This window comes from Hylobates moloch, unplaced genomic scaffold, assembly GCF_009828535.3.
Source record: "Hylobates moloch isolate HMO894 unplaced genomic scaffold, HMol_V3 SCAFFOLD_13, whole genome shotgun sequence".
NCBI lineage: Eukaryota > Metazoa > Chordata > Mammalia > Primates > Hylobatidae > Hylobates > Hylobates moloch.
Window position 1 is genome coordinate 58862359 of NW_026652288.1, and position 11615 is coordinate 58873973.

The 11615-nt window shown below is 37.7% G+C and overlaps 1 protein-coding gene across 4 annotated transcripts in view; it reads left to right on the forward strand.

Moving 5' to 3' along the window:
* The window catches only part of TMEM117 (transmembrane protein 117), a 566844-nt gene extending 556323 nt beyond the window's left edge, over nt 1-10521 (forward strand). For all 4 annotated transcript variants that reach the window (XM_032173767.2, XM_058426715.1, XM_058426716.1 and 1 more), the window contains one exon: nt 8785-10521. In XM_032173767.2, the coding sequence (XP_032029658.1) occupies nt 8785-9431 (647 nt within the window). In that variant the 3' untranslated portion in view covers nt 9432-10521. The remainder of the gene's footprint in view (nt 1-8784) is intronic.
* Nucleotides 10522-11615: the final 1094 nt, after the last annotated feature.

The following is an 11615-nucleotide window of genomic DNA, read 5'->3' on the forward strand; positions in this document are numbered from 1 at the left end:
TTGGAAAAGCGCAGTATTAGGGTGGGACTGACCTGATATTCCAGGTGCCGTCTGTTACCCCTTTCTTTGACTAGGAAAGGGAACTCCCTGACCCCTTGCGCTTCCCGAGTGAGGCAATGCCTCGCCCCGCTTCGGCTCGCGCACAGTGCGCTTCACGGACTGTCCTGCACCCACTGTTTGGCACTCCCTAGTGAGATGAAACCGGTACCTCAAACAGAAATGCAGAAATCACCCGTCTTCTGTGTCGCTCAGGCTGGGAGCTGTAGACCGGAGCTCTTCCTATTCGGCCATCTTGGCTCCACCAGTCTGAGCTTTTCTCTCTTGCTTTTGTTCTATTTCTTTTACTCTCTCTGTTTTGTTAATTGGCTGAAGAGATTGTTGAGGCCACCCCAGCGTAGCATCTAGTCTTCTGTGAAGGGCTTTTTACTTTACCTGACTACGTTTGTAAGACAATTGTTTCTGTGGAAACCTAGGTAAAATTTCCAAAATACTGTGCTACATGCTGCATTTCAATATTCTCAATAGTTAGTAGTCTACAAATTTCCATGTGAACTACAAATTCTGGCTTCCTGATCAGCTCCTCCAAGTCCTGGTGCTTTTTTTATGGAGACTTCAGTGCTTTCCTTGATAACTAAATATAGTGTCACCACTGGGGTTATTAAGCATAAAACCCTCTAGATGCATCAGGGGATGACAAACGTTAATGTGTATTAGAATCACCTGGAGAGCTTATTTAAAAGACAGCTGCATTAGCCACACCTCCAGAATCTGATGCCTGAGGTATGCGGCAGACTTGGAATCCACCCTTCTGTCAAGCATGGCAAGTGATACGTCTGCTGGCTGGCAGAGGACTGCTCTTTGAGACACACTGCTGCTGAGAGACATTTTCTATAGTTAGAATTCCTCTTATCTCAGCTTTAATTTGTTTTCATGTGCAACTGTTAAAATCAAAAGCCAAGGGGTAGAATGCAAATTCAATAGCAGTGGGATGACCAGGGAGAAAGGCACATGGTAGAGTCCTCCTAGGAGCTGAAATTTTAGAGCTGGGGCCAGCAGGGGAGACTATGATTGGGGAAAGGTGCTGGTCTGAGTGACCACAGAGGAAGCTGGAGCCAGGGATGGGAAGGGAACCTATAGAACCCCAGATGGCTCCCTCTTTTGCTTTATCTGCTTTGTTTGTTCTGTGCTAGAAGAGCCTGGACAAGGTCCATGAAAGGTCTCCTGAGTCAAAAGTTGACTCCACCTTGGCCCCAATCTACCATGTCCCTGTGATCTAGAAAAGACATCCAGCATACACTGAGGCAATGGAGCAAAGAGGCTGGATACATGGGCTCTAGCTTTGCTACTTACTGGTGGTATGGTCCTCATCGAGTTCCTTAACCCTTCAGAGACTCAGTTTCTCATCTATTTAATGGACACAGTAATAATACTTATCCCATAGGGTTGTTGTGAGAATTAAATTAATATATGTAAGGCACTTACAACGCTGCCTGCCATGTAGTAAGCATTCAGTAAGCTTTCACTGTTTTTTACTTAAAGCTTTTCCTTTCATCTGGCCAGAGATTGTCTTTTTTATTTAATTCAGAAATTCTGGGTAGCTTGAGAGGGTGCCCTTTTGCCACTTCTCCGCTATTCTGAGTTCTCTACTGTTATCTGCTGTCCTGAGTCCTTAAAAAGGAGAAAGCTAAGAATGCAAAATTCTCCTAATGAAATACTCTGTATGTAGAGGGTTATCTGACACTGATGAGTTCCCATTGACATTTTAAAAGCATTTAGGATTTGAGTATTTTTTTAATCCTGATTCCAACCTAGTTTTATTTACACATGTCAGAAATAACTTGAATTGTTGCATCTGTTTAGCTCATCTGGATCCCCCTTGACAGATGGCTTGCTGCAGTATGTATGAGCTTTCATTTTATAAGCTGGGCTACAGCTTATAAAAATAAATCATTTCTATCCAAGAGTGTTTTAAAATATATTTTTTCTTAGAATTTGGACTTCAGTAACAAAGGGAATAAATGGTTAGTGATTAAGTCACACTGGTACTTTTAGCCCAAGTTCATTGTTCTCCTCCTAAAAGTAAATGCTAAAAGCAACTGTATAATGATCTTCTCTGCCCTCTTCCCCTTTACCTATAAGGTAAGTGCATAGATGGATTGAAAATGCGATGTACTAAATCTCTGGAGGTGAGAGAGGAATGGCCTCTCAATTCAGTCTCGGAAGCTCCTCTGAGTCCTATTAATGCCAATCCCGGTGGAAGCTCTGCCATCTGTCATCGCAGCCAGACAAAGGAAGTGTCCCATTGGTGGCCATCATCTGAGTAAATCAGGAGGGGGTTGGGCAGAAGGCCAGAAGGAAGGCCTGTGCAGCCTTGAGAAAAGAATTCATACTGTTGGCACGATGATGCCCCCGGGAACCCTTTCAGCAAAAATGGAACGTGTAGAAGTAAACAAGCCTGTGTAGTGCCTGTTCTATTTCAGTTTCCTGTGTTGTATGAGGGTACAGGTGTTTTACAATGGTGAGAATGTGGAAAATAATGATTAAAAATGAAGGATTTTATTTTCATAGGTGCATGATTTCTAGCAAATGAGTTCCCAGAGATTGGTTTTTTTAAAGAGCTCTCCTGTATGAATCAGGCCACGAGAAGGCTGGGGAGGGGAAGGCCAGTGGTTCCTCCAGCAGAATGTTCTGTCTGGCAAAATTAGCAAGGGACTTGTTATAAGGAAATGTGATGCATCCTGTATACACAGAAAGTCCCTGAAGATCATGAATTTATCCAAAGTACACAAAGACCTCTTGCTCCTCTCTTTCCAAACCTCTCCTCAAGCAATTTTCATTTTCAGCTCTTAAGAGTTAACTGTGTTTACTTCTATATAAAGCAGCAATTCCTTTTATTTGTCCAAAACTCATCTTCTTCAGGGCCATCATTTTGCCCGTGGCCTGTCAGTTCTTGCTGGCCCTGAGTGTCTGCCCTGCCCACCCTGAGGTATCCTGTCTTCATTTGTACATACATGAGCACCTTTGTAATAAAACTTACATGCCCTTTAGGAACTGTCTTCAGAGCCAGAGGAAGGACTTGAAATATATAATTATTCATAATCCTTGAAACATGAACATTTTGCTTTTCACAGTTTTTCAGATTATATCCAGTTTTAGCTATATCGTGGAATTCATCAGATAATTATGACACATGCATTTTATTTGAAATGCTAAAACTTCTCTTTTCGTATTTTTCTGGGCACATTGTCTCAGAGTTTACAAGTTGGTTAACAGATATTTTTCTGAGTTAATATGTGTCAAAAATTAGTTGGTATCTGGAGAACACAGAAATGAACATGACACAGTTCCGCATCTCAAGAAAGTCATAGTCTGATGGTCATCTAATTCAGTATAACCACTTGTCGTCTTCTTTCTATGTTTATGATCACATGTTCCTACCTGTACTCGTCACATTGGATTGCTTCCTAAGAAATAGTCTCCCACTTAGGAAGTAACAGTGACAAGAGAGGCACTTTGAGAAGTTGTATCAGTTTGTTTTTAAGTCTTAAGAAGGTACTTTGATAACTCAAATAATTATGACTACTTCACAAATTAAAAAGTAAATATTTTCAGTTTACTAAATGGCCTCCTCATAACCCAAGCACTTAATGTGGTTTCTATATATCCCTAAATTGCCTAGGGAGAGACATGAAGAGATGCTAACTTGTGAGCCCTGTTTTTACTGCTCACATGTGGAATGAGGGGAGATTGAATATGGATGGCCAAGAAGACTGATACAACAAATTGCGTATTTCTTTTACTTATCCAAAATTCATCTTCTTCAAGGCCATGGTTTTGTGCTGTCCCATGATGGTTGCTGAACGACTTTGGGGAGCTTAACTGCACATCCATACACCTGCACTAGATGTCAAAGTCTGACCAAGTAATCGCACCCCTGTGGTAGAGAGGGGCCCATAGCACAGCTCAACCACAATGCTAACTGGCACCTCTGCAGAGTAAAAGATTTAAAATTTTATATTTGCATATTTCAGTCATGAAAAGTTCATTATATGGTGGAATTATCAGTACCTTATAGTCTTTTTCCTTAGTTGAAAAAATAACACTTTCCCTCAAATTGTTGTCATTTGCTATTTAAGTGAGGGTGATATTTAATGAAGAATCCTTTTAAAATGATCTATCCTCGGATTCTGTAAACTCCCACAAAGTAAAAAGATAAAATTTTCATTATAATATCATCTCTGACAACCAGTAAGATTCATTAAAAGCCCAAAAACCAAAAAAGAGGTAATCCCACCAACACCATGCAGTGATTTCTCATTAGAGGAGATAGTGAAGTATTTCAACAAGGAGATTAATAGGAAGAATGTATGGATTCTCACCCTACCTCCTTGCTGATTTACATTATGCTATGTAGTTGAAACAACAGGGGAAAATGCAAAAGCTCTCATATGATTAATGCTGAAATACCAACCCTCTGGTTACTGTCGATTGTATATTCACAACAACACACTTGGGAAAATGGCTATAGAAGCACTTTCTATTCTGTTCTTTTTTGTCTTAAATCCTTTCTATCTGGGTCATTTCAGGGACTCAAATTTATTTTTTATGGTAAACACTGTTTCTCAGAATATACAGTTTTTTTCAGAAAACCTTTCTCCTTCTAAAATTGTATATTCCATCTTCTTTGCTCTAATGTTGAGATTTCCTGGCCCAGCATAAAACACTAAGATTTAGGCAATGTTTATTTCAGACTCATCAAAGAAACTTTTAGGGCTGGGAAGAAATCTTAAGGATTATCTAGCTCAACTCCCTCACTTTATAGACAAGAACACGGGGGTTGGGTTGCCCTGCCTGACTTTACCTTCTGCTTTGCCACATCTTATAGGGCAAAAGAAATTTTTTAAGGAGGAGAAAGCATTACCAAGGTAACGACACAGTGTGTGGGAAAAATGGAAAGATGGATGACAGAGAAAGATGAACATCCTTCCTCTGTAAACAGATAAATGAACTAGAGGTCATGTCAGATGGGCAGAAACAAACAAACAAAAATAATAAAAAGGGCCATTTTTTTCTACCATTTTAGCAGCTTCAAGTTTCAGCTGAGTGAGAGAAGGAGGCTGCTGCATCTGCAGGAGGGAGAAGAGAAATGTGATATGAATAGGCAGCCTGGCTCACTGCATCCCTTCCCCTCTGCACTTCCCCACCCCCACATGGCCTGTCTTCTGTGGGGGAGAGGAAGGGACACGATCCCCTGTTTTTTAGCTTCAAAATTCATAGATATAAAAGGTCTTTCCTCAGGGCCAATACTACTGCAAGCAGTAGACAAACTACTAATTGCTAAGGATTTTTAACATGTTAAATATGCTGATTCACAAAGCATATTTACATAGAGCCACACACTGGGTCCTCTTGGATAACTGGTCCCATGTCATCTTCCTATTAGTGTTGGTATTTAGTAATGCATACTGTTTTATCCCAACAGAAAAATTAGATAATGTGATCACTTTTAGGATATATCTTTGTTATAATCCTTGTATGTCCTTCTCTCCCTCTATTCCATCACCAAGATCCTATATTGTCTGGATTGAAGAAGTAGAGAAATAAATTGGAGAAATAATACCACCCTACATTTTTGGCAAACAATGTATTTCAGAGAATGTTCCAACACAACATCTCATTTTATCCTCACAAATAATCCTTTGAGGTAGTTACACTGGTATTATTCTCCATTTCACAGAATAAAAAATTGGATTCCATACACGACCAGTAAGTAGACAGATTTGGGGGAGGAGGGCAGAATTATGGAACTGGAAAGCATCTAGTTCAGTTTTCTCAATTTGAAAATAGAATAACCATGGTCTAGAGAGGTTAAACAGGTTACCCAAGGTCATATGCTTTAAGTTTAGTGTTGGGATGAGATGCCCATCTGCTGATTTCCAGCCTGCAGCTTTGTTGCCATGGTGCTCCCTTTTACAAACCAGTAAAGATGTGTTGGAGTAGGTGATGATATCCGTTAACTCATGTTAGGCCACACAGTTTTAATTTGCTCCTTCTCCACCCCATCTAAATGTTCAGACATCAGGACACATGAGAAATAATAAAAAGTGACCCTTGGGTGTTCAAGTTTAGTGGTCAAACTGACCCAGCACTATTCACTTGGTAGAAAAATAATTGAATAGTGCTGGAAAAAGTTCTTTGGGAGAAAAGAAACCTTTGGGAGTCAAGAAAGTAGTGGGAACCAGGTATAGTGACTTGAGCTTGTAGTTTTAGCTACCTGGGAAGCTGAGGCAGGAAGATTGCTTTTGTCTCGGAGTTCAAGACTGCAGTGAGCTATAATTGCACCACTGTGCTCCAGCCTTGCAACAGAGTGAGACACTGTCTCAAAAGGAAAATAAGAATTTTAAAAGGAGATGGTGATCAGTCATACAAGCACAAGGACCTCTTCCCCCACCATCTGGTCTGGCTTTGTAACATGTACAGTTTACAGCAAGAGAATAAACAGAGGGGAACCCAAAGCCCCTCCTTCAACTCGCTTTCTGTCATGGAATCTACAGATTAGTGTCTCCTCAATACTGGATAAGAATCTCTGAACTTTTTCATTTCTCCTGTTTCTCATCCCTTTCTTGCCTTTTTCTACAATAATCTCCATTCTTTTCCTTTTCTCTCCCCTCAGCCTCTTTCTTCCATGTCGTCTCATCTTTTTATATATGCTGTTCTATCTACAACGTACTGAAACCATAAACGAAAATAAACACAAAATTTTCCAAACTGTTTTCTGTACTGCTTGTTCTTCAAGGACCACATGAATTGTTGCTTCCTCAAAATCTTTCCTGCAGAAAGTATCCTTCAGTTTTTTTTTCCATTTCCTCAATATTTACAGCATTTATGGTTTGTATCACTCATTTGGCACCTCTCAGATGTAGCCTCTTATTATTTATCTGTTGATCTCTGTCCTGTTCCCCTAACAAGATGATGAATTCCTTTCTGAAAGGCAGAGACATACGTCTTCAGCATCTACCAGTGTGTTCTACACAGAGTCTGTTATGGTTGATCCTTAGTATGAACCAGGTTTAGTTTTGAAGATCTCATGAGTGGCTTGAACTTAACAGCACCAGATGCTATAAATATTTTATCATATCTGAGACAACATTCCCAATGTTCAAAATTACTTTCCAGTTGGGTATGCCCAAAAAAATCATTCAGGCAAGAGTTTTCATTTCACATATTATAAACTCTATATAGCTGAACAATGTCAGGACAAGCAGAGTTACTGTTTCCCTTCATATAGTTTAGGTAAGCTCTCTTCATAGAGGAGCAAGTTGCACCTTCTCATGCAAATAAAAAAATTATCATGGTTTAGGCAAGGCTTTCATGATGATAATTATCGCAATTACTGGGCCCCTAATATGTACCAGGCACTGTCCTTAGCATCTAGTAATTGCACGAAATTCTGACAACTTTAATAAATACTATTATTTTCTGCATGTAAAGAAACTGGGCTTTAGAGAATTTAACAACTGGCTCAAGATCACACAGCTAGTAATTTTGGAGCCAGGATTAAAAGTATTTAGCCTTACATATAATAGGAGCTTTAATAAAATATGTAATTATGATGATAAAATACTTTCCTAAACTCCTCACAGTTATGTCTTTTATATTCTTATCTAGCTAGATATTTTGTTAGACTGTATATTGCCAAATATATCATCATATGAAGCAGTAACAATAACGTTAAATAGTATTACTTCAAATACAAAAGAAAAATGTTTTGGCATAATACATAAAATTATTATAACTAAAGCTTCTGGAACCTGGTACATACGTCCCCTAACTTGCTACAGCAAACCTATGAGGCAGGTATTACTATATTTTATAATATACATGATGCTGTAAAACTTGCAATAACTTATAATAAAAAATTATAATAGAATCTAGTATCACTCGAAAGTTTTTTCACCTTTTGTCCATTTGTAGAAATCATAATAAAAATTATAATGGACTCTAGTATACCTGAAAAGTTTTTCCACATTCTTTCCATTTGCAAATGTAGAAATATCATTTGATAATAGATCATTAAATATTGTATTTATATAAGATTTTAAATATTAAAGAAATAGTAGTTGCAATCTCTTCAAATATATCTTTTCAAGCAGTTCATAAGGTATGGTTACATTTATGTCTGATAAATGCGTTTTGTTCAATGAGAATTTGATGCAATTATTTTTAAAGTCTTGAATGAATGCTCAAGGATTATTGATCTGAATCACATCAACTAATGGTTTAATCAACAGGTCACCTACAAACAGCAATATGAATTCATTTGATATACTGCTGTGCTTGCATTGCAAAATGATTTATTTCTTGCCCAGACATAATTATAAAACTGTAAGAGATGTTCAATCATACATTGAACTTTTCTAAGAATTTCATTAGACTTTGTTTTTCACATTAATTGAAATGTTCTAGAGGATAACCTACATGGAACCAAATTTGAGTATAGCTGTGGTGCCTATAAAACAAGGAGACTTAATCTTGTTAGTATAAATGCCATAAATTACTGGCTCAGGGACCTACAGTTGTGTTTTCATATGCCCAGAATCCATTTAGTAAATTCCCTTTGCCAATTCACTTAATGGCAGCACAGCACTCTCAAAAAATTAATTGTTAACCAGTCTAAAACATTAACAATTGATGCTATTATACCATTATCCTCATTTTATTGTAGAAAACCTTATTGCAGTTTTATGGCCCTTTGATTAATGAAGTATTTCTTTTCTAATGCAGGCAAATGGTTTAACTATGGAATTATCTTCCTCGTCTTGATTTTGGATCTTAATATGTGGAAGAACCAAATATTTTATAAACCTCATGAATATGGACAATATATCGGCCCAGGGCAGAAGATATATACAGTGAAAGACTCAGAAAGTTTAAAAGATTTGAACAGAACCAAGCTATCCTGGGAATGGAGGTCCAATCACACTAACCCTCGGACTAATAAAACATATGTTGAGGGAGACATGTTCTTACACAGCAGGTTCATAGGAGCCAGTCTTGATGTCAAGTGTCTGGCCTTTGTTCCAAGCCTGATAGCCTTTGTGTGGTTTGGATTCTTTATTTGGTTCTTTGGACGATTTTTGAAAAATGAGCCACGCATGGAGAATCAAGACAAAACTTACACTCGCATGAAAAGAAAATCTCCATCAGAACATAGCAAAGACATGGGAATCACTCGAGAAAACACCCGGGCTTCAGTAGAAGATCCCTTGAATGACCCTTCTTTGGTTTGCATCAGGTCTGACTTCAATGAGATCGTCTACAAGTCTTCCCACCTAACCTCGGAAAACTTGAGCTCACAGTTGAACGAATCTACTAGTGCAACAGAAGCTGATCAAGACCCAACGACTTCTAAAAGTACACCTACGAACTAGACTCGGAGATAGACTTGGAGATAGCACAAAAAGCAACCTTGAGTGTAACTTTAAAAATTTAGTCTTTCCTTTTGTATATGTAAGGTTTACGTAGTGTTAGGTAAAACTATGAACAATGCCACAACGGTGCTCAACATGCTTTTTCTAGGATTCATTGTTTTCTATTTGTATTATAATACACGTGCCTACTGTATACTTAACAGTCCTCTAGAGATTGCTTTTCACAATTGCACAAGCTATTACTGACTTTACAGCATAGTAGAAGATTAGCTGATGACCCATGTATCTGATGTTCAACCATAGTGGTGCCTTGAGACATTAAACTGTTTTTAACTGTACCAGAAATGAAGTGTGGAACAGTTACCTAACCTATTTCACATGGGTGTTTTGTATACAACTGTTTTGATCTACACTTGACGTCTGAGCAGAAAACAGAAATAGCTAAATGTGACTCAGGAAGTATCTCTTGGTTTCTTATTCAGCAGCAGAGTTGGTGACTTTGACAACTGGACTGCAGAGAAATATGGTGATCACCTTTTAATTTTTATTGGCTGTCTGCCAAATACAAATACAGATGCAAAATTCAGTAATAGGAGATCTATAACCCAACATGGGTCACTACTCATGAAATGTGACTTTCTCCCACCAGTAATTGCAATTAGGTGATAATACCTAATTATGTTTTCCTAATTAAAGATAAATTGCTACTTGATTAAAAATCCTGCCCTTCACCTTTGGGAACAAAGGTTAAGAGACACAGTTGGGTGAACTCTCAAACTTATTGGCATTTACACAAAGCCCCAGACAACCAAGGAACTGAAGTTTTCATCATGTGAGAGCAGCACAGCCCACCATTTACAATATTCGTATATCTTTCTGCAAATATGGCTCTGGATAGTGAAAACTGAAAAATATATGGCAACCCTGAGCAAGGGAACTCCTCAAAAAATCATGCAGCGGAACCTTGTCAGGTAGAGAAGCCGTGCATGAAAGAATTTGTTTAATGTCTTGTTTTGCGTGTGTGTTTTTTGTTTTTGTTTTTTAAGAACTAAATATTGCACATTAATAAATAAGAATTATACAGCAGTGATTATGTGATGTGGTTTTTTGTTTAATTGTATCTTGGCTTAAGAAAAGTCCATTTACATGGGGTTTTTAAAGCTTGATGCCAGGCAAGTTAAGAAAAGGCACACTGCCAACTTGCTCTCAATTTTGTTCCATAAATTGTGGTTACGTTTCTTGAGGGGGTGAGGGGAGATCACTTTCAAGGAAAAATTATTTTCCTGTCACACACTGACATAGCTGCATTTTTTATGATTTTTTAAATCTCTCTTGTTTTGATCCATCTACTTTTAAGCTTGCATCATACTGAATTCAGCATGCATAATAGAACTATGCATTTATCTGTCACTCGAGAGCCAGCTTTAATAAACATCTTGACTAAGCATTTGGAACCATGCCCCTGCTGTTACTTTTACCTTTAATAGCCATGCATGGTGCTACTTAGAATCATAAACATATCTGACACACACACACACACACACACAAATGCAGAGATCAAGCTCACTATATAGTAACCCATTGCCCATACTGTCTAAAGGAACTTACCATGTTATGTCTGATAGGTGGCAACACTAGCTATTACTAAATTTTGGCAGCCTAGAACATTCAACTTTTAGCTCTGGGACATGTAAATAATAACACCTAGTACCACATTTTTATTTATTCTGAAAGTCATTGTGTTGTAGAATGATGAAAGAAGTTGATTTAGAAAGTAGATGTTTATTATCAATATGCATGTCTTATAAAATATTATTTGAGAATTTTTACATGGGTATTAATGGAAAATGTTTTAATGAGAAAATCTAATTAGCAGAAGTAAGACAGAAAAAAATAACAAACCTAGAACAACATGTTTATGTGTTTCTAGGGATTAGCTAGAAAAACTATTAAAAAAATGAAAATATATATTTAAAGTTTTCATAAATTTAGTAACAAATGGAATAATTTCCAAGGACATTTTAATAGTCAAACAAGACTTCAGCCTTCTAAGGCTTCCACTGTTGAATTGTAAATACTGATAGTGACCTTTTCTTACCTACATATGGATCTACTTTCTTCTTTTGCTGCCTCTTTTGGATATTGCATTTATACCAAGTAAAGATACTAAAATGAAATAAAGTA